Source organism: Rhinoraja longicauda, chromosome 2, assembly GCF_053455715.1.
Source record: "Rhinoraja longicauda isolate Sanriku21f chromosome 2, sRhiLon1.1, whole genome shotgun sequence".
In the NCBI taxonomy this organism is placed as follows: domain Eukaryota; kingdom Metazoa; phylum Chordata; class Chondrichthyes; order Rajiformes; family Arhynchobatidae; genus Rhinoraja; species Rhinoraja longicauda.
The window spans coordinates 58,991,492-59,013,189 of record NC_135954.1 but is presented as its reverse complement, the minus strand read 5'-3'; the positions used below and the strand labels follow the sequence as shown (position 1 = coordinate 59,013,189).

The 21,698-nt window shown below is 44.7% G+C and overlaps 1 protein-coding gene across 7 annotated transcripts in view; it reads right to left on the bottom strand.

Annotated features, from left to right (window-relative positions):
• Positions 1–21,698, bottom strand: part of LOC144604801 (cadherin-20-like) — a 177,047-nt gene that overhangs the window by 53,560 nt on the left and 101,789 nt on the right. For all 7 annotated transcript variants that reach the window (XM_078419518.1, XM_078419498.1, XM_078419468.1 and 4 more), the window contains 4 exons: positions 15,690–16,134; positions 8,584–8,878; positions 5,170–5,289; positions 3,190–3,357 (listed from right to left, as the gene is read on the bottom strand). In XM_078419518.1, coding sequence (XP_078275644.1) covers positions 3,190–3,357; positions 5,170–5,289; positions 8,584–8,878; positions 15,690–15,893 — 787 coding nt within the window. In that variant the 5' untranslated portion in view covers positions 15,894–16,134. The remainder of the gene's footprint in view (positions 1–3,189; positions 3,358–5,169; positions 5,290–8,583; positions 8,879–15,689; positions 16,135–21,698) is intronic.

The following is a 21,698-nucleotide window of genomic DNA, read 5'->3' as shown; positions in this document are numbered from 1 at the left end:
AATCTACATAAACTGGGCAAACTAAATTAGCAATAGTGATCTGGAAATCTGTAAAATAGGTGATTATCTAGCTTAATATGTTGTAGAAGCAATGAGGGAAGAGGTTATTTTTGATGTTGTATTGCATGATGTTCTGGCAGCTAAGGAACCTTTAAGTCAAAGTTTATATAAAATCTGGAATTCATTTAGTTCAAAGAAAACTACAAAGATAAGAAGCATGAATTAGCTATGGTAGATTGAGAAACTATGTTAAATGGTGTGACAATAAACAAATATTCTTCACATATAAAGCATAGACATAAGGTTTACAATAAATATATATGTTCCTTTTAAAGTGTAGGAAAGAACTGCAGATGTTGGTTTAAACCGAAGATAGACACAAAAAGCTGGAGTAACTCAGTGGGACACGCAGCATCTCTGGAGAGAAAGAATGGGTGATGTTTCGGGTCGAGTGGTTCTCGATCCGAAACGTCACCCATTCCTTTTCTCTAGAGATGCTGCCTGTCCCGCTGAGTTACACCAGGTTTTTGTGTCTATCTTATGTTCCTTTTAAGGCAATTAAAAAGGAGAAAAATTGATCCAGCAGAGACTTCCATAAGATAGTAAACAAAGCAACGGATCAAAAGTACAAACTGAAAAACATTGCCAAAAAGCAATAAATCTGTGGATTGGGAACATATCAGAATTGAAGAATAAATGACAAAGGCATTGACAAGGAACTGGAAAGCAAAATACGAGGGTAGTGAGACCAATGAAAATAGATGTAACAATTCTGGACCTCTATCCATAGGAAGAATGTCATTAAGCTGGAAATGATGCAGAAAAGATCCATGAGGATGTTAGTGGGATTGGAGGACATGAGTTATAAAGGGAGGCTTTAGGAACATGAGGTGTGACATAGAGATATACAAAATCATGAGAGATACAAATAAGGTGAATGGTCACAATCATTTTCTGAGGGCTCGAGACTAAAACTAAAGGGCACAGATTTTAGGTGAGAGGGAAATGATTTAAAGGTTACCCAAAGGGCAACTTGTACACATTAAGGGTGATGGATTAGTGGAATGAGCTGTCGGAGGAACTGGTAGAGGCAATCAATGTACCTATCTAAAAGCCATTTCGACATGTACATGGATCAGAATTGTTTAGAGGGATATGGACCTCACGCAAGCAAATGAGACTAGGTCAGGTAGGTAAATTGGTTGACATGGATGAGTTGGGCAGAAGGGGCTATGCAACTCTAGGACTCTAAGGAAATATTACAGAACTTGAACAAATATTTTGTGACCTGTCTTCACAGTAGAAAATGTAAAAAACCCTTTTGGAAATAGTGAAATACTTTGCAGGGGGTAGTTAGTGAGTGCATTGGTTGTTCTCTTCCAAAGTTCCATAGGTTTAAAAAACAGTTTCCAGATATTGGAGGACATCAGGTAAATAAGCTGCTTAAGAATGGAGGTAGAGAGAAAACAGGGAACTGTAGACCTGACATCAGTCTTGGGAAAATCGATTGTTAAGAAAGTGGTAACAGGTATTTAGAAAATAATCACATGATTGGGCGATGTCACCATGGTTTTATAAAAGGTCGTGATGTTTAACAAATCCGTTTTAGAGTATTTTGACGTTCGAACTCACAGAGCAGAAAAAAGAGAACAATATGATGTACAATTTCAAGGCTTCAGTTCTGTCCTGACCTCAGGAACCATTTCTGTGGAGATTTAAGGCTTTATACTGGTGCTTCATTTTCTTCCCACATTACAAAGATGTATTGGTAATTTAATAGGTTACCTTAAATAACCATTACTTGTATGTACGTGGCAGGAGAATCAGGGTGGAATTGATGAACATGTCAGTGAGAATTGGTTACAAGCAAATAAAAGATGGGACTGATGGGAATATAGTTAGTGCTGACAAAGACCTGATGGGCTGAATGATCACCTTCTGTGTTTTAAGAAAACATGGGATGCCATTCAGAGATAAAATGACAGTGCATGGGTAATCGGGTCAATATATTGGTGTGGACTGAGGATGGATTAATGGAGTGAACATTTCGGAATAAATCAGGTATTTTCAGATTGGATCTGTGATTAAGAGGGGACCATAGGAATCAGTCTTGTTCACAATCTATGTCAGTGAGGCGACCAAGTGTAATGCACCCACGTTTGTAATGTTGCAAACTTGGATGACAGGCTATGAGGATGACTCAAACAAGCTTACAGGTGAAATAGACAAGTTAAGTAAGTGGGTTAGGATGTGGCAGATGGAGATATAATGTAGAAAATATGAGGCTATCTTGTTTAGTAGAAAAGAAAGAAAGAGTATAGCAGTGAAGATTCCCCAGATTGGTACCTAGGATGATGATTTTGGCAGAAAAGTGCCATTCAGGATTAAGAGTAGGAGAAATTGCTTCATGGAGAAGGTGGCAAATCTTTGGTTTTTACTATCCATGGGGTTGCTGAGCACTGAGGGATTGGTGGATTTTTGACATGTAAAGGGAAGCAAGGGATATGGGGAATGTTCAGGAAAATTGCACTGAGATAAAAGATCAGCAACGATCTTATTGAATGGTGGAGCAGACACACAGGAGTGAATGGTCGATCCCCACTCCAGGAACATTATTTCAATGTAGAAGCACTTAACATTATGTACATGAGAATAACAGGCACTGGTCAATCACCTCCCAACATTCGGTTCCACTCACTAATAGAACTGAATGATTATGGGGGAGTATGCCCTGAATGCAATAGTTTTTTATGTGTTTTCTGCAGGTGACTACAGTTCAATTCTAATGTTAGGATCAAGGTCAGTCAACTTGGACTAGTGCTATAAAAATTCCATATCTCTGTCTCAACAACGTGTTTCAATCTTAACCTCACAGGAGTATTCGCAATGACTCCAGTCTTGGAATACTATATTCACCACACCAATGGAACCAGTATTTCTGAGAATTAGGTTTCTTACAAAGGTTTGTTAAAGAGTTAACGGTTTATGGAGAGTAAGTGAGCTAAAAGCAAAGAAAACATAAATTCATTTTATAAAGCAAAAAATTAGGAATAATTAAGTTCTGCAGTGAGAGAAATTAACATAGACCTGTTCAGCCAAAATGCTTGCTGTTAATATTATGTGGAAGCTCCAACCAATAAATATTTGCACCTCAGAGAACCCACTGATCCGAAGGAGACAGGTACTTACTTTGAAGGAATCTAGGAGGATTGTCATTGACATCCATGAGGGTGATGTTTACAGTCGTTGTCCCTGATAATCCCCCCATTTGTCCACCCATGTCCTTGGCTTGTACAACCACTTGGTATCCATCCTTAACCTCTCTGTCCATGTTTGATAAGGCTGTTCTGATGATGCCTGGGGAAGGAAGACAAGCATTATTGTTGCAGCTAAAGTTAAAGTCTGTTTTGAGAAACAATCAGCAGAGGGCACCAATACTGTTTCAGGGAAGCAGAAGATGAACAGCAATGCATAGACTACATTCATTTCAATTTAGTTGTGCGTACCTTGTGAAAGGCTATAAAATTGACTACTGGCAGTAACACTATAATTAACATTTACTCCAGCTTTTTATGTCTAGTCCCACTCAGCTAAATCCTGCCTAGTGTGTTGGTCCTCAACTGAGCGAAGACGAGCTCACCGTCCAACCCAGAATAGGAACTTGAGAGCTTACAAACACTCCCCTAGAGATAACCATTTGCATGGGTCATCCTCATAGTCTCTGCAGTTGGTAGTGGTAATGAGATCCTAACCACTATGATGCCTGGCTCAGGTGCTAACCTGCAACAGCCCATGGCTTATTAACTGCTGAAGATGCCTGATGCCCAACTAGTGGCGAATTGAGTCAACTAAGAGTTTCACCATCACACAAGTTTCGAAGCCATGTAGTTTATCTGTATGTAGTCTAAAGAAAGCTCTCGACCCGAAATGTCACCTATTCCTTTTCTCCAGAGATGCTGCATGACTTGCTGAATTACTCCAGCTTTTTGTGTCTGTCTTCGGTTTAAACCAGCATCAGCAGTTTCTCCCTACACATAATTTATCTGCGGTTAGCCTCAGGATTTGTGACTCTACTGCATATGATATGTTGCACACTAGGTTGCTCCCCTAAACAGTTACAAGTCTCCTAGGCTGATTAATGTGCATTTCCCTACGATACACTAAGTCATCCAGCCTGTTCTGGTGCTTTGAGAGAGCTATCCAATTCATGGGACTATTAGTGCACTTGTACAGCAAATCCCACATGACCAGTGTTCGTGTGGTGCCGCTGCGCAGCAAATCCCAATGTTCGTGTGGCGGCGCTGTGCAGCAGCTGAGCCTCACCTGCAGTCCGTTTGTCTTTTTTTGTTTTTTTGTTTTTTGTCTTAATTGTAAGTGTTGGATGTAAGTCTTTTTTGTAGTTGTGTACTATGTGTGGGGGGGGGGGGGGGGGGGAGAAACTATAAAAATTGTCTCTTCCGAACGGAGATGCAACCTTTTTTCTGGGTCGTGTCCCCGTTAACGCTGCGGCCTACCATCGGCCAAACACCTGGAGCTGGCGGCCTCTAGCTGGGACCACCTGGGGCTCTGGTTCGCAGAGCCCGCGGACTGTACTCACTACCTGCAGAGCTGGCTGTCTTCGGAGGCTGTGGTGGCGCTGAGAGTGCGGCTGCGACTCGACTTCAGAGGCTTCGGCCGCGGGCCCTGTGGATGTCTGAAGCTCTTAGGCCCCCGGGTGGGGGCCGACTTCGGTAGCTCCGGCAGTGGCAGCGTCTTCGTCTGGCCCGAATCGCGAGGCTTGGGTCGGCCTGCTGTGGACCTTTCACCGTCCGGCGTGGCCTGGAATAGGCAGCGGGATTTTCCACTGCCCGGCGGGGGCTTCAATGTCGGGAGCCCCCACGTGACAATTTCGACAGTTTGACCGCGGGAAAAGACAGCAGGGAAGAGAAAAACATTCTGGCCTTCCATCACAGTGAGGAGATGACTGGAGGAGACTCACTGTGATGGATGTTTTTTATTTTATGTTGGTTTTTGTGATCGTGTGTTTTATTGGTTTCTTTTTTATTGCCTCTCATTGTTGACTGTGGGTAACGTACTTTCGTCCGAAAACATGTTTTAGATGACGATAAAGGCTATTCTATTCTGTTCTATTCTATGATGTTTTTAGACATGAATTTTGTTATTGCATACCTGTCCTTGCTTCCACTGAGAAGTATGGTTGTCCTCGAAGAATGCTGTAAACCACTCGTGCGCTGTTTCCATAGGTGGGGTCATCAGCATCACTCGCTGTGAGTTGTATCACCGATGTACCTGAAGAGAGGGCAAAGACAAACATACCATTGTCACACTGCAAGTGGAAGAATGTGCATAGTGGATTTTCTTTTTAGTTTTGCTAGTTCAAATAAATTGTTGGGGCGGATTTGATCGCGCTATCATGTAAAACGTGTGGTGACAGATTGTTTACATTTTCCCCTCAAGTCTCATGAATTCACACTCACAGAATATAAAAATGAATCCCACTTTGTCTAAATCTTTACAGAATGCAAAAGCTGCATTTGTGTTTGGGAAGAGAGGCTTACTGGCCCCACTCAGTTAATTTCACACCATCGGATAACGGTGCAGCTTAATATTTATGGCATGTGAACATCCTTCACAGACTTTTACCATTGCTGTTGACAATGACCATATAAGGTGAACAACAGTGTTTGGATCAAAAAAGCTGGGTGGGAAATTGTCTAAAGATAAGTTTACCCCTCACGTGAGATAATCCTTCATAAAATCACTTATATTTACTTCCGGCAACTTATTTCTTGCCATCGATATTAAGCTGCACCAATTAGTACATGGGACCTAAAATAAATTTGTACCTCAAAGAGCCCAAAGGAGCTGTACAAGAGTTCACTGGATAATCTTGTTTCACGGTGGCTAAATGAGTCATATTCTATTTTTGTTACAGATCTATCTGGGGCACTGCATTCTTTGATACCATCTGTTTATGGCCATAAGTAAAAAGATCAATGACCATTCTCAAGTCATGAGGAAGGCAGCCATGATTCATTTGTGTGGACTTTGTTGAGGAGCATGTCAACCCAAATATCAGATGGTGATACAAGTACTCAAAATAATATTGGAGGTCACAGAAAGAAGGGCTAGCCGAACATTTCCCACAGAAAGACTGTTCGTTTCCATCCAGGTAACAGCACAATGCCTCACCTCAAATGTGGTACAACCCTTGCCATGCTTTGGTCACCGGTAGACTTGAGTAATCTGGTACTCTCCTCAAATGAGCCTTTATTACTCTGTAAATGTCTCATCGAATATTTGCTGTCTGTAATGAAGCTGACACCTTGCTCCCCTCATTCATCACTCCTGACCTAAGCTGGCTCCTGGTCTGACAATGCCTTCAATTTGATTTTTTAATCCAGTCTTTCAAAACCCTCCACGGCCTCTTATGTAAACATCCTCAGAGCAGAATTCTCTCTTGAGTCAGCTAAATTGATTACCCAACACTGTGGATTATGCATCTTGAACCCTACTTCTGCAATTTGGCTTGATGAAGGGCGGCACAGTGGCACATCAGTAGAGTTGTTGATTTACAGCGGCAGAGACCCAGGTTCGAACCTGACTACAGGTGCTGTCTATGTGGAGTTTGTACGTTCTCCCTGCGACTGCATGTGTTTTCCCTAGATACTCCAATTTCCTTCCACAGTCCAAAGACATACAGGTTTGTAGGTTAATTGGCTTCAATAAGTTGTAAAATTTCCTAGTTTGTGAAGGTTAGTGTACGGGATGATCATTGGTCGGCGAAACCGAAGGGCCGTTTTCCACGCTGTATCTCTAAAGTAAACTAAAAGTAACATGAAGTGTGTAAATCTACTGAAAGACAAGAATTAAAGTAGCACTAAAGTTATTGGTTGTGAGTGATCAGGTCCTAAATGTGGCATGTCAGAAAATAAATGGAAGGAATCTGAGGTTTGTAGAACTGCCTGACTCCATTCACAGATGGATTACCTTCCTTTCATTTCTGAAACAGGGCACACTGTGTGAAATATAACAAAGAAATGCTGTTATAAATGGCAACAGGGTCCCTGAGTGCACTGAATTTAGTTTGTGAACTGAAACATAAATTTTGCAACTACATTAACTACGGTTCTAGCCTCTCCATCATCTGTCAGAACTCCATTGCATTCTCCTGGTTTCCCTGCCTCCATCACATCTGTTTTGACAACGTCACCTTCCATATCAGTGCTTTCAATATTCCTCCTTTTTTCCCCAACTACCATTTTCCCAGTACCAGCACTATATCCTGCACTTCTGCTCTCCGCCTCTTTACTCACACCCAGAGGAAGGACGGGATTCTCCTTGTCCTCACCTTCTATATCATTCACATGCAGACACATTCTATCCAGGATGCTCTGGTTCACACTTCCTCTGCACCAGCTCTCACTCCATTCTCAAGCATCTACCTATGTAACTACTGGGATACAACCCCTGCTATTTTACCTATTCCTTCCCATGTTTTAGTGCTTCAGATGGTCCTTGTTGATGACTTCAATTTCTTCCAGTTTAGTGTGTTGCATTCAAAGCCACTGATGTGGTTTCCACAAAACTGGGGAAACCAAACATAGATTGGGCAATCACTTGAAGAACACTTCATGTTCACTCTGCAAAGACAAACGAGCGACTAGATGCTTATCACTGTAATTCTCAGTTCCTGTCCCAGTCTGACCTTTGACTTTGGCCTTCTGTGTTGTTCCAACAATGTGCAACATAACCACAAGGAACTTCTCTCTGGGTACATTAGAGCATTCTAGATTCAGCACTGATACCAACTATTTCAGATAACAACCTACACATTTCCAGAAGTTATAATTCTTTATCTCCTCCCACTGGCACTTCCCTGAGATATACCTTACACTTGCCTTAACCCTACAACTGGTGCAATTCACTTTCCAGCCCTCACCATGTGACAGACCCACTCCTTTTGTTCCTGCTATGATTTCCCCATTCTCTGTAACTTCAAGTGTTCAACATTTTCCCTGTTAAAAGGTGAACGATCAATGTATTGGTGAAAGATCAATGTATTGAAATGTTAGCACTGTATCTTTCTCCATAGATGTTGAGTGCTTCTAGCACTTTCTGTTCTTATGATACGGATGAAACTGTTTAGTTTAGAGATACAGTGCGGAAACAGGCCCTTCGATCCGCATTGACCAGCAATCCCCGCACACTAGCACTATCCTGCATACTAGGGACAATTTACAATCTTTATCGAAGCCTATTAACTTACAAACCTGAACGTCTTTAGAGTGTGGGAAGAAATCGGAGCACCCAGGGAAAACCCACGCGGTCATAGGGAGAACGTGCAAACTCCATACAGACAGCACATGTAGTCAGGATCGAACCCAGGTCTCTGGCACTGGACGGCAACGACTCTGCCACTGCGCCACTGTGCTATAACTGGATAAGTTAACTTTTGTAAGTTACACTTGCTATCACTCTTCTACCTGCAGTACTGTTAAAGAGTCATGTTCCCTGATTTAGTGCTGGACTTTACAACTTTCAGGAGTGTTATAAAGAAGCTGTTGTACAAATGTTTCTTACCTATTGGGGACATTTCAGGAACACTGGCTATGTACGGTCCATCGAGAAATTTTGGTTCATTGTCATTGATATCCTGGATCTTTATGATGAATTCGGACTCTGGCTCCAGTGGTCTACCAGTCCATCTGTCCAAGGCTTGTGCACGCAGAGTGTAGTGAGATTTCTCTTCCCGATCCAATCTCTGTACAGCATGAATGTCCCCAGTGTTGTCATCGATTGTGAAAACAGAACCTGCTCCATCGCCAGAGAGGATATATCTGACAGACCCTTCTCCTTTGTCCATGTCTGAATGAAGCTAAAAGGACACAATGATAAATCACGCTTGTTAATATTGATTTCCTTTCCTTTTAGTTTCAGTTTAGAGATACAGTGCGGAAACAGGCCCTTCGCCCCACTGAGTCCGCACTGACCAGCGATCCCCGCGCATTAACACGATCCTACATACATTAGGGACAATTTACATTTTTTCCCAAGCCGATTAACCTACAAACCTACGTAGTCACGGGGAGAATGTACAAACTCTGTACAGACAGCATCAATAGTCAGGATCAAACCCGGGTCTCCAGCGCTGTAAGTGCTGTAAGGCAGCAACTCTACAGCTGCGCCACCGTGTCGCCCGTCACTTTATTATTCTCTTTATTTTTATTAATTATTTCTCTTTATTATTCTTCATCCCTGCATTCCTCCCTTTGTTCTCAGCAGAGATCTCAATAGAAGTCGGGATATAGAATTCTTAACTACTTTATACATCTATTTCATCCCTACCTTTTAGAGCAGAGAAACGTACAAAATAGATAAACAAGGAGGAACTTTTTTTTAGTGAATGAAGGGTTGATAATAGAAGGTATGTTTTAAAGTAATTGAGAGGAAACAAGAACCATCGTGGCTCAGTGAGCTGTGATGTGGAATGCATTACCTGGAAGCAAATTCACTGGAGATGATCAAAAGAGTTCTGGATAAATTATTGAAGGAATTACAATTCTGAGTCTTTGAATGAAATGCGGGCGAGTGCAATTAATTGGAGAGATTTACAAAGATTCTGAGTGTTTCCAGTATTTTTTACTTATATTTCTGATTTCGATCAGCAATCTTTTTCTTCAATATTAATTTGGATTGGCATTGCCCATTTTCCAATTCTGGGTCATTGAGTTAAACATTCTTGGTTCAAATCCCTTGATTAGAGATGCGATTGTAAAAATCTAGCTGTCATTCCAATGGAACACCATCCAAGATGTTGTATTTCAGATAAGACACTATGCTCAGGACCTCAGCTCCTGTCTCTCAAGTGAATGCATTGGATACTATTGGAAAGGGATCTTTTCCTGCTACACCAGGCAATATTTAGCGCCCAATCAATATTATTGAAAAGATTCTTTGTCATTATCACATTGATATTTGTGGGACCTTACTTTGTCTAAATTAGTTGCAAAATGTACTGCATAATGACAGTGACTGCACTTCAAAAGTAAGCTATCGTAGCTGTATAGCCTTCAGATGTCCTAAATGGGACACTAGATAAATGTAAATTCATTTCTACCTCCATTATAAATTTCCCATTAAGTTGAAGCCAAAAAAACAATAGCCATAGAGTCATACAGCATGGAAACATATCCTTCGGTTCAACTCATCATTGCTGACCAATATGCCCATCTAAGCTAGTCCCACTTACACACAGAGACAAAGAACTGCAGACGCTGGTTAATACATAAAAGGACATAAAGTGCTAAAGTAACTCAGGAAAGTTACTTGTTACTTGCTACCCCACCACTTTCCTCCCTCTGGCTTCAATATACACAACTCTTCAAACCTATCTCATACCTTCTGTACTTATCTCTGGCTTTGTTCCAACCATCTGCCTATCAAAATCCCACCTTGCCTATGTCGACCTATTACCTGCCTTTTTTTTTGTCCTGCCTCTCCCCTTTGCCAGCTTTCTGCTCCCCGTCCTGTATTCAAACTGAAGAAGGGCCTCGGCCTGAAACGTTACCTATCCATGTTCTTCAGAGATGCTGCCAGACCAGATGAGTTACTCCAGCACTTTGTTCCCATTTACCTATGTCTGGTCCTTATCCGTGATTATCACCATTGGATGGCTATTTGACCAACTGTTGGCAGCTCAAACATTTCGGGAGAGGTATTTCAACTCTTTTTCTAGATTAAAGATATTCCCTAAAGTCTATCTCTTGCACTCTCTTTCGAATCTGTGGAATTCTCTGCCTAAGAAGGCAGTGGAGGCCAATTCTCTGATTGCATTCAAGAGAGAGCTGGATAGAGCTCTTAAGGATAGCGGAGTCAGGGGGTATGGGGAGAAGGCAGGAATGGGGTACTGATTGAGAATGATCAGCCATGATCACATTGAATGGCGGTGCGGGTTCGAAGGGCCGACTGGCCTCCTCCTGCACCTATTGTCTATTGTCTATTGGACATCGTAATAAATATTGCTTTTCCTGACCCAGAGGCAGCTTTCCTTAGATCGAGTTATGGAGTCACGGAAACAGTTCCTTTGGCGCACTGTGTTCCTGCTGGCCTCAAGTACCTTTTTATGTAAATCCCATTTTAAAGCTCTCAGCCGATAGCCTTCCTTGCCACATGGTGGCGCAGTGGTATAGCTGCTCCCTTACAGCACCAGAGACCCGGGTTCGACCGTGACTATGGGTGCTGTCTGTATGGAGTTTGTATGTTCTCCCCGTGACCATGTGGGTTTTTCCCCGGGTCCTGTGGTTTCCTTTCACACTCCAAAGATGTACAGGTTTGTAGGTTACTTTGACGTCTGTAAATTGTGAATTGTCCCTCGTGTGTAGGATAGTGTTTGTGTACAGAATCGCTGGTCGGCGCTGACATGTTGGGCCGAAGGGCCTGTTCTCTAAACTAAACTAAACTAAAAGCCAGTGTTTTTAGTGCTAACCCACGTACCCATAGAGTCATAGAGTCATACAGTATGGAAAGAGGCTTGTCGGCCCAACCCATCCACACCGACCTTGATGCCCCATCTAAGCTTATCCCATTAGTCTGCATTTGTTCCATATCCCTCTAAACCTTTGCTATCCATATATCTGTCCAAGTGTCTTTTTACTCTTGTTACTGCACCTGCCTAAACTACCTCGTCTGGTAACTTATTCCCTATCCCCACCACTCCTTTAAAGTGTGGGAGCACTTGCTTCCAGTGCACACTTGGGCAATGTGTTCCAGATGTCAATCACCCTTGAATAAAAATCCTCCTTAAATCTCCTTTAAATTATAGACACCTCTGGTGAGGGGAAATGTTTAATCGCTATCTTTCCTAATTGTCCCAAAATAATGTTATATGTCTCAGTCAAGTCTCCCCTTAGTCTTCCCTGCTCCAAGGAAAATTAATCCTACAGTCTCTCCTTATAGTTGAAACACTCCATCCCAGGGAACATCCTGACAAACCTCCTCTGCACTCTCTCCAGTGCAATCACTTCATTCCAACAGTCTGGTAAACAGAACTGCACACAGCTCTCCAGCTAGCCTTTCATAAACTTTTCCCATAAAACCTACCTCCCAGCTCGTAGGTTTTGTGTCCTGTATAATGGAGTCATCAGGTATCTGATGTGCCTGAACCACCTTATCTACTTGTGCTGCCACCCTCATGAGATCCGTGTGTACCGAGATCTTTCTGCTCTTCAGAGTTTGCTTGTGCATATCCTATTTTAAAGCTCACTATTAGTCCTCTCAAAATGCATCGCTTCAAATGTTTCGGGATTAAATTCCACCTGCATTGCTACTGGTTGTCTTAACGATGTGTATATATCATTCTGTGGTGAAGGATTACTTTCCTCACTGTCAACACCACCAATTTTGTGTTTTCTGCAAACTTAGTAATCAGATCTCATTATCATTACAACAAACAGCAAAGGTACAGGCGTTAACAAATGAATAGAAAGAAAGTACTGCCTTGCTCTGAGGAAAGTTAACAGGAAGAAGATTCACCCAGAGATGGGGATCTGGGACTTAATTCTTGAAAGGATGGTTGAGATAAAAGTCCTCATCATAGTCATGAAACATATAACATAAAACAGTACAGCACAAGAATAGATCTTTCTGCCCACCTGATGGCCAAGACCATCCCTTATCTACCTGCATATAATCCCTCCATTTCTCGCATATTCATATGCCTATCCAAAAGTTTCGTAAACATATTTACTCAACCACCAATCGCAGTAACATGCACTTATCACCCTTTGTGGAAAAAATGCCTCCTTTAAATTCTGCCCCTCTTACATTAAAGCTATGCCCTTTAGTATTTGATTTTTCCATCCTTGCTTCTGGCTGTCGAGCCTATCTATGCCTCTCATCATTTTATATACTTCTAACAGGTCTCCCCCTACAACCTCAGGCATTCCAGGCAGAAACAGTGCAAGTCTGTTCAACCTATCCCTATCCAGTAACCCCTAATCCAGGCATCATTCTGGTAATCCTCCTCTGCACCCTTTCCAGAGCCCCTCATCCTTCCTGTAATGGGGCAACCAGAACTGCACGCAATACTTTAAATGTGGTCTAATCAAATGCTCAATGCTCCTACCTATGAAAGCAAGCATACCATAGGCTTCTTTACCACTCTATCTACTTGTGTTGCCACTTTCAGGTGTTATGGACTTAGACCCCAAGATCCCTGTGTACATTAAACTGTTAAGGATCATGCCATTAATTGTATATTTTCTCTTTACATTTGCTCGCCCAAAGTGCAACACCTCACACTTGATCGAATTAAACTCCATTTGTCATTTCTCCACCTATTTCTGTAGCTGATATATATCCTGCTATTTACCTTGATAGGCTTCCTCACAGTTGGTGACCCCCAGCAATCTTGGTGCCATCTGTAAACTTACTAACTAATCCATCTATATTTACATCATTTTAATAAATCACTAACAGCAAAGGTTCCAGCACAGATCCCTGCAGAACTGCACTGGTCACAGACCTCCAGCCTGAATGTGGTCCTTCCACTACAACACTCTGTCTTCTATCAGTAAGTCAGTTCTGAACCCATACAACCACATCACTGTTAATCCCATGCATCTTAATCCTCTGGTTCAGCCTACCATAGGGGACTTTATCAAATGCCTTACTAGAATCCATGTGGACAACTTTCATCACCCTACCCACATCAATCACCTTCGTCAACTCCTTAAAAACTTGGTCAAGCTTGTAAGACATGACCTGCCTTGTACAAAGCTATAATGACTGGCCCTAATTGTCTTCCAAATACGAGTCTACCCTATCCCAAAGAAACCTCTTCAAAATGCTTTTACGGGCTTCACCTCCGTTGGAGATTCAAAACGTTTATGAGCTTTTGATGTACCATCACTCACACCAGGTTCTGGAGCATGGTGGGTCGAACGATGTCACGAACCCTAACATAAGGCCAAACACGTTTCAAAGGAATAGATGTAATGACATTAAAGTGAGACCCCTGAGCAGTCTACTCTATATTAAACGCACCATGCAATGTAAGATAGTGGAGGATGTTTGGATCTTCATGTGTAGGTATTTTTACCAATTGCTGATACAGCATTATTTCAACGGTCCAGAATTTGTTACCAACACTTCCTAATTGCCTTGAGTACTTCTCCCAGCAAAAACAATTCACAGAGTGAAACAGGTTCCTTTCATTGCTGCAGGGCTTGACAGAGACTTCTTTGACATCAAGCCATCATTGTGGTGGGGTAGTGAAAGAGAGCATGATGGCAAACCCTGTCCTCAAAATAGCTGCAAGGAACTTTGACTGGTTGACAAATTATGATCTCAGATCAGCCCAATGTCAAAGATGTCAAAATAAATCAATGTCTCTGAATCCGTCTGATGATGAAAGACAATTAACACTATTAAAACTATTAAAAATAAACTCTTTGAAAATGTTAAAAGTTATTTTATTAGAGATATAAAATAACGTAACACCCAGAATCACGTTAAAATTAACACCATTTTGCAAAACTCAAATAATTGAAAGAGATCTGAACATATGAACACTTGAGTATCCTATGGGCACCAGTGGAGAGAGAGTTGCCTGTGCATCAGGACTTCCTCCACCTCCCTAGCACAGGTTGTCTAAATGGATTCCCCTTTACAACAGGTGTTAAGTTGCCATTGCTATGCACTCCCACATTGAATTTCACTAGTATCAAGGTGCTGTTGTGAAAAATACCTCATTCAGCTGCCAACAATTTCAGGATGTCTGCATTTGCGTGAAAATCCAACAGCAACTGCTGACTAGCTAAATAGCTGACTAGCTTCAATGTCGTGAGCCCCGACTGCCCCGACATGGCAACTTCAACAGCTTTACTGCGGGAGAAGACGGCAGGGGAAGAGAAAAGACATTCTGGCCTTCCATCACAGTGAGGAGGGGACTGGAGGAGACTCACTGTGATGGATGTTTCTTTTTGTTTGGTGTTGGTTTATGATTGTATGTGTTATTATCATCATATCATATCATATCATATATATACAGCCGGAAACAGGCCTTTTCGGCCCTCCAAGTCCGTGCCGCCCAGTGATCCCCGTACATTAATACTATCCTACACCCACTAGGGACAATTTTTACATTTACCCAGCCAATTAACCTACATACCTGTACGTCTTTGGAGTGTGGGAGGAAACCGAAGATCTCGGAGAAAACCCACGCAGGTCACGGGGAGAACGTACAAACTCCTTACAGTGCAGCACCCGTAGTCAGGATCGAACCTGTGTCTCCGGCGCTGCATTCGCTGTAAAGCAGCAACTCTACCGATTGCTTATTTTTATTGGTCTTACTGTTGGACTGTAGGTAATCTTTCATTTCACTGCACATTTATATGTATATGACAAATAAATTGACTATTGACTATTGATTATGCATGACTTTGCATTCCACACTATGGCAGCAGGGAAGTCTGAAAATGCTGGAGGTCAGATGATGGTGCCATCCATGTCATTGCCTTTCTGGATGATAAGAGATGGGCTCATTATTTGCAGCTATGTCAGTTACATCAGAAAAAAATGGCCGTTGTGCAAAGACCAACCTTCTGGAAAGTTGAAGGTAGGCTTATAAAAAGTAGTTAACGGAGTTTAACATCACAGTTTTCAATATGTGCTTTTAATGTTCTTACCTTGCCAACATACAATGGTTCTGTTCCAGTGTATTCTTCTAACACAAAAAACTGGTTCCATACCCAACCTCTCTTCACACGATGATGCAGCATCTTATCGTGTTGGCTATACTGCACTTCATTTGCTGGCTGCACCTTCAGTACTTGCACTAAATCAACTAGACACAGAAATAGGCATGACCCCTGTAAATACTTATAGCCCATTATATTGCAAATTAACACAGCCAATTGTTATAAGAAATAACGTGTGTGAATATTAAAAGGGAACGGGCTGAGACTTTGCAAACTGTTTTATGGAAAGTGGGCGTGACAGTCTTTGGTCAGATATCTTTATCAAGTGTTAGGATCAGGTGGTTGACATCACAATAGAGTTTTTCAATTGATTGCCAGGAAAATATAAAGGCTTTCCTCCAACGAATTCTGGAAATCTTCATCAGTTTCAGACCTGCAACAAAACCAGAAAAAGAGTTTTCAAGAATTTGTTGGGAATATGAAGAAAGGCAAACATGTATCCTAAACAGTACACTGCATATATGATGGAGACCAGAAAGGGATTAGAAGTGACTATGCTTTTAATCTACCTACCTTACTTATAAAATAACAACGTCATGGTATATGTTACTGGGCTAGTTTGCACTAAATGCCAGCCAGTAATTCCACAGAGAATTGCCAACTATCTAAGTTGCGTGTGCCTCTGCATTCCAGACCTCTGCACCTGTGCACAGCAGCAGGGAAGTCCAAAGATGCTGGAAGTCAGATGGTGGCATCCTCCAGGTCATTGTCTTTCTGGATGATAAGAGATTAGTTCATTGTCCGTGGGTTTAACATTACCCGTTTGAACCTGTTATCGTCTTCTGACATATTATGGCTCAGTTCAGACACAAACCCCCCATCCCAACCTGTAGAAAGGTGTCCTGACCCAAAATGTCACCCATCCATGTTCTCCAGGGATGCTGCCTGACCTGCTGAGTTACTCAAGAACTCTGTGTCCTTTTATTCCTCCATCCTGACCTCTCTGGCAATTCCACTGCAATTCCTCTCTGGCAATGCACTCAGACCTAAGTGCATGATTGGTTTTGCAATGCACTGAACCATATGTCTTGATACACTTTAACTATTTCTACCCTAACCATTAAAAACATAGAGAAATAGTGGAGAATTTAAACATTGTTTACTGTCAGAGTAGACCGTGGGCCGAGGTGCCTTTTCGTTTCATGTCGTGACCCACATCCCATATCTACCTGTATTTATAACATATTGTGTAAAAATATTATAGAAATTATATCGGAAACTTGTCAAGAACAAAACCTGCACATATTTTTAAAATATGGAAAAAACCTCAAAAATCTTGTCAATTTTCCGAGTAGTAATTGTCCAATCAAAGCACGTTTATCATTGAGTCGGACGCCAATTGACAAATCATGCGCTTTGTTTCAGGCTAGTTAGGCAGGGAGCCCACTGGGATCACGGCGGAGAGTATTTTGTCTATCATCGGTTTAAAGCAGCATCTGCAGTTCCTTCCTACACACTAGCACTAAGGAACATGGTTGTGGTGACTGGGGCCTCTGTACATCTCTGCAGGAGTTCCTCAGCTTCGTGTCCAGGGCCCAGCCACATTCAACTGCTACATCAATTACCTTTCTTCAGCCATAAAGTCAGAAGGAGGATGTGCGCTGATGATTGCACAATGTTGAGCACCATTTATGACTCCATAGATACTGAAGTCATTCTACGTCCAAATGCCGAAAGACCTGAACCATGTCTAACAATAGGCTGATAGGCGGCAAGTAAGATTCACCCGCAAAAGTGCCAGGCTGTGACAATAACAACAAGAAATGGTAAGCTGGTTCAGTCCATGAACATCATCCATGCCATGGACAGCAGGTACATTCACTGGGATTTACTTAACCAAATCCACAATATAGATATCTGGGGATTGTAGCGACCATGGAGAATGGTCTAGGTCGTCGAACCCTCGGATTGGCCAGCGAGGTCACGTGGGAACGCGACCATGGGGATTGGTCCAGGGAAGGACATCGCTGATTGGTCAGCGATGTCATGGGTGCGTTTGGCGCCCGATTTAGTTAGTTCGTCTGAGTCTTCAAGGAAGACAGTAAGTTTATATTGGTTGTCCTGCGACTTGTTGTTTTGATTCTGTATTCGTGTATTGCGGTTGCAATAAACTTCATCTACAACTACAAGTCTCGGACTCGCCATATTGGTGACCCCGAACGTGATCTGGACGATCACCGACTGAGAAAAACCCGACGCCTCGTTGACGATGACTGAGCAGGGCACACCGGAGTCAAGCGCGGCGGACGTTCATCTTCCGTTATTTTGGACGTACGCACCGCAAGCTTGGTTTATCCACGCCGAGGCCCAATTCCATATAAAGAAGGTGTCGGATGATTCCACGAAGTACTTCTACCTCGTCAGCGCGCTATCGCCGGACACAACCAAGCGCGTGATGCGGTTCATAATAAATTCACCTGCGGAAGACAAGTATGAAACCATGAAGAAGGTATTACTGCGGACCTTCGGGTTAAAAAAGCATGGTGGTGCGGCAAAACTTCTGCACCTACCGGAGCTTGGAGACAAACTGCCTTCCGTCCTCATGGCCGAAATGATGGTGCTAGCCGGTGAGCATACGGATTGCCCGATGTTTGAGCAGGCATTCCGCGAAAAACTCCCCGAGGATGTCCGATTGCTGCTTACGGATTGTTCTTTTAAGGACCCCGAAGCATATGCAGCGAAAGCGGACGCGCTCATAGCGGGAAAAAACAAGGCAGGGGATTCCATCAACAAAGTCTCGACATCGGTGACCACGCCACAGCGACGGCAAGATGGCGCCACGTCTCCCGCCAATTCTCCGAAAGCCCGCCAAAAAGATCCGCACAAGCGCGGCTGGTGCTATTATCACCTACGATGGGGTAACGAATCCCGCAACTGCCGCTTGCCTTGTACCTTCGCGGGAAATGCCTCGGCCGATCGTACATAGGGGCAGTTACGATTGGCCAGAACCGGCGCCTCTATGTCCATGATCGATTCACGGACACAGAATTTTTGGTAGACACGGGAGCCATCGTCAGCATAGTGCCGCCGACCGACCTCGAAACCAGATCGGGTAAGACAGGTCCCACCCTCATCGCGGTGAACGGCAGCCCAATTCGCACTTTCGGTACACGGAAAATGTCCCTGGGTTTAGGCCTCCGCACGTACGAATGGCCATTCATCATAGCCGACGTCAAACAAGCGATCCTGGGCGCAGATTTTCTCTGGGCTTTTTCACTGGTTCCTGATGTCCGCGGTAACGACCTCCGACCTTCAGCCGAAGACGAGCACGTCGCTCCGACAATCGCCTCCTCGCTCAGCCCTACTGTCCAGGCCGTCGTCGCGGCCCCCGACTCGTATGCTGCGATTCTGGCCGAGTTCCCAGAGCTGCTCGTTCAACGTTTCGACGCACCTTCGGCTAAACACGGTGTGGTCCATCACATCCGCACCGAAGGCCCTCCCGTTTTCGCTCGGGCCAGGAGACTGCCGCCAGACAAACTGGTGGTGGCAAAGGAGGAGTTCAGGAAGATGGAGGAAATGGGAATTGTCCGTCAGTCTGACAGCCCGTGGGCCTCGCCGTTACACATGGTCTCCAAGGCATCTGGGGGGTGGAGGCCATGTGGCGATTATCGGCGTCTCAATGCTGTCACCACGGCTGATCGCTACCCCATACCGCACCTACAGGACTTTTCATCTGGGCTGGAAGGTGCGGTAGTGTTTTCCAAAATCGATTTGGTGCGAGGATATCATCAGATTCCGGTGCGACCGGAGGACATACAAAAAACTGCAACTATAACTCCGTTCGGGTTGTTTGAATGGTTGCGTATGCCTTTCGGTTTAAAGAACGCGGCACAGGCTTTCCAGCGACTGATGGACCGCGTGGGCCGGGGTTTACCCTTTTTGTTTATCTATCTAGACGACATCCTGGTAGCCAGCCCCTCCGTGCTGGAACACCAGGCCCATTTGAGGACCGTGTTCCAGCGGCTCCAAGACCACGGGCTCATTATCCAACCCTCCAAATGTCAATTCGGCCTGCCTGCCCTTGATTTTCTAGGGCACAGAATTACTCCTGCCGGTGCCGCCCCTTTACCCGAGAAGGTGGAAGCTATCCGGGCTTTTCCCAGGCCCACCACTGTAAAAGGGCTGCAGGAGTTCATCGGTATGGTTAATTTCTACCATAGATTCGTTCCGGCAGCGGCGCGAGTCCTGCGCCCGCTTTTCCAATGCCTTGCAGGGAACCCGGTAGAGTTGTTGTGGTCCCCGGCCGCAGAGTCGGCTTTTACGGCAGCTAAGGCAGCCCTGGCAGACGCCACCATGTTGGTCCATCCGAGCCCCTCCGCCCCCACGGCCCTGACGGTTGACGCCTCTGACGTGGCGGTGGGTGGGGTTCTGGAGCAGCAGGTTGGTGGCCATTGGCAGCCTTTAGCCTTTTTCAGCCGGCAACTAAATTCGGCCGAGCTGAAATATAGTGCATTTGACCGAGAGCTTCTAGCTCTCTATTTAGCTGTCCGTCATTTTAGGTATTTCCTCGAGGGCCGCCCATTTGTGGCATTTACGGACCACAAGCCATTAACATTTGCGTTTTTGAAATTGTCTGACCCATGGTCGGCCCGCCAGCAGCGGCACCTGACTGCTATCTCCGAATTTACAACAGATGTCCGTCATATCGCGGGTAAGCTTAATGCCGTTGCTGACGCCCTGTCTAGACCTGCTTTTCCCCCTATTTCGGCGGTGGACTGCGAGGTGGATCCCCAGGAGCTCGCGGAGGCGCAGCTTCTGGCGGATACCGTTTCGGCTTACCGGTCCACCACTTCGGGATTAAAGTTGGCCCAGGTGGCTTGTGGGTCGGAGGGCACGAAAGTCTGGTGCGATATTTCTCTTCCTCGTCCCAGGCCGGTAGTGCCGCCTTCCCTTCAGCGCCGAGTTTTCGATGCCATTCATGGGTTGGCGCACCCGTCCATCCGCTCCACCTCTGCCTTGGTAGCAGCGAGGTTTGTCTGGCATGGCCTGAGGAAACAGGTAGCGGGGTGGGCACGTTCCTGCGTGCCCTGTCAGACCGCTAAAGTCCAGCGCCACGTCCAGCCCCCCGTACAGGATTTCGAGGTCCCGCCCTTTCGTTTTTTTCACATCCACGTGGATTTGGTCGGACCTTTGCCTTCCTCCCGGGGCTACACCCACCTCCTCACGGTGGTGGATCGGTTCACCCGGTGGCCAGAGGCTTTCCCATTGTTTGATATCTCGTCAGCGTCTTGTGCTAGGACTTTGGCCCTCCATTGGGTAGCTCGTTTTGGGGTCCCGGCAGTTATTACCACTGACAGAGGGCCACAGTTCACTTCGTCCCTCTGGGCCGCGCTGGCGGAACTGTACGGGTCCAAGTTACAACCCACAACTGCATATCACCCCCAGGCAAATGGACTCGTAGAAAGGTTCCACCGCCAACTTAAGGCGTCCCTCAGTGCAAGGCTTGAAGGCCCGGACTGGGTGGACCAACTCCCTTGGGTTCTTTTGGGCATCCGGACTGCTCCTAAGCCAGATCTCGGTGCGTCGTCTGCAGAGCTAGTATATGGCTCGACACTTCGAGTACCCGGAGACCTTTTTTCGGACCCTTCAGCCCTGCTCCCTTCGGTCCCATCAGCGTTAGCATCTCTCCGGGAACGGGTGGGCTCCCTGGCTCCAGTGCCGACTTCACGCCATGGGTGTTCCATGGTGCATGAACCGGCTGCCCTGAAAGACTGTGATTTTGTTTTTCTGCGTAAGGATGCCCATCGCGCCCCGTTGCAGAGGGTCTATCAAGGGCCGTTCCGGGTGTTACGTAAGGGAACGGCTACTTTCACCTTAGACATGGGCGGCAAGAGCGAACTCGTCTCGGTGTCCCGGCTCAAACCTGCCCATTTGGACCCGGATCAACCAGTTTTGGTCGGTCAAACCCCTCGGAGAGGCCGACCTCCGTTAGTTCCG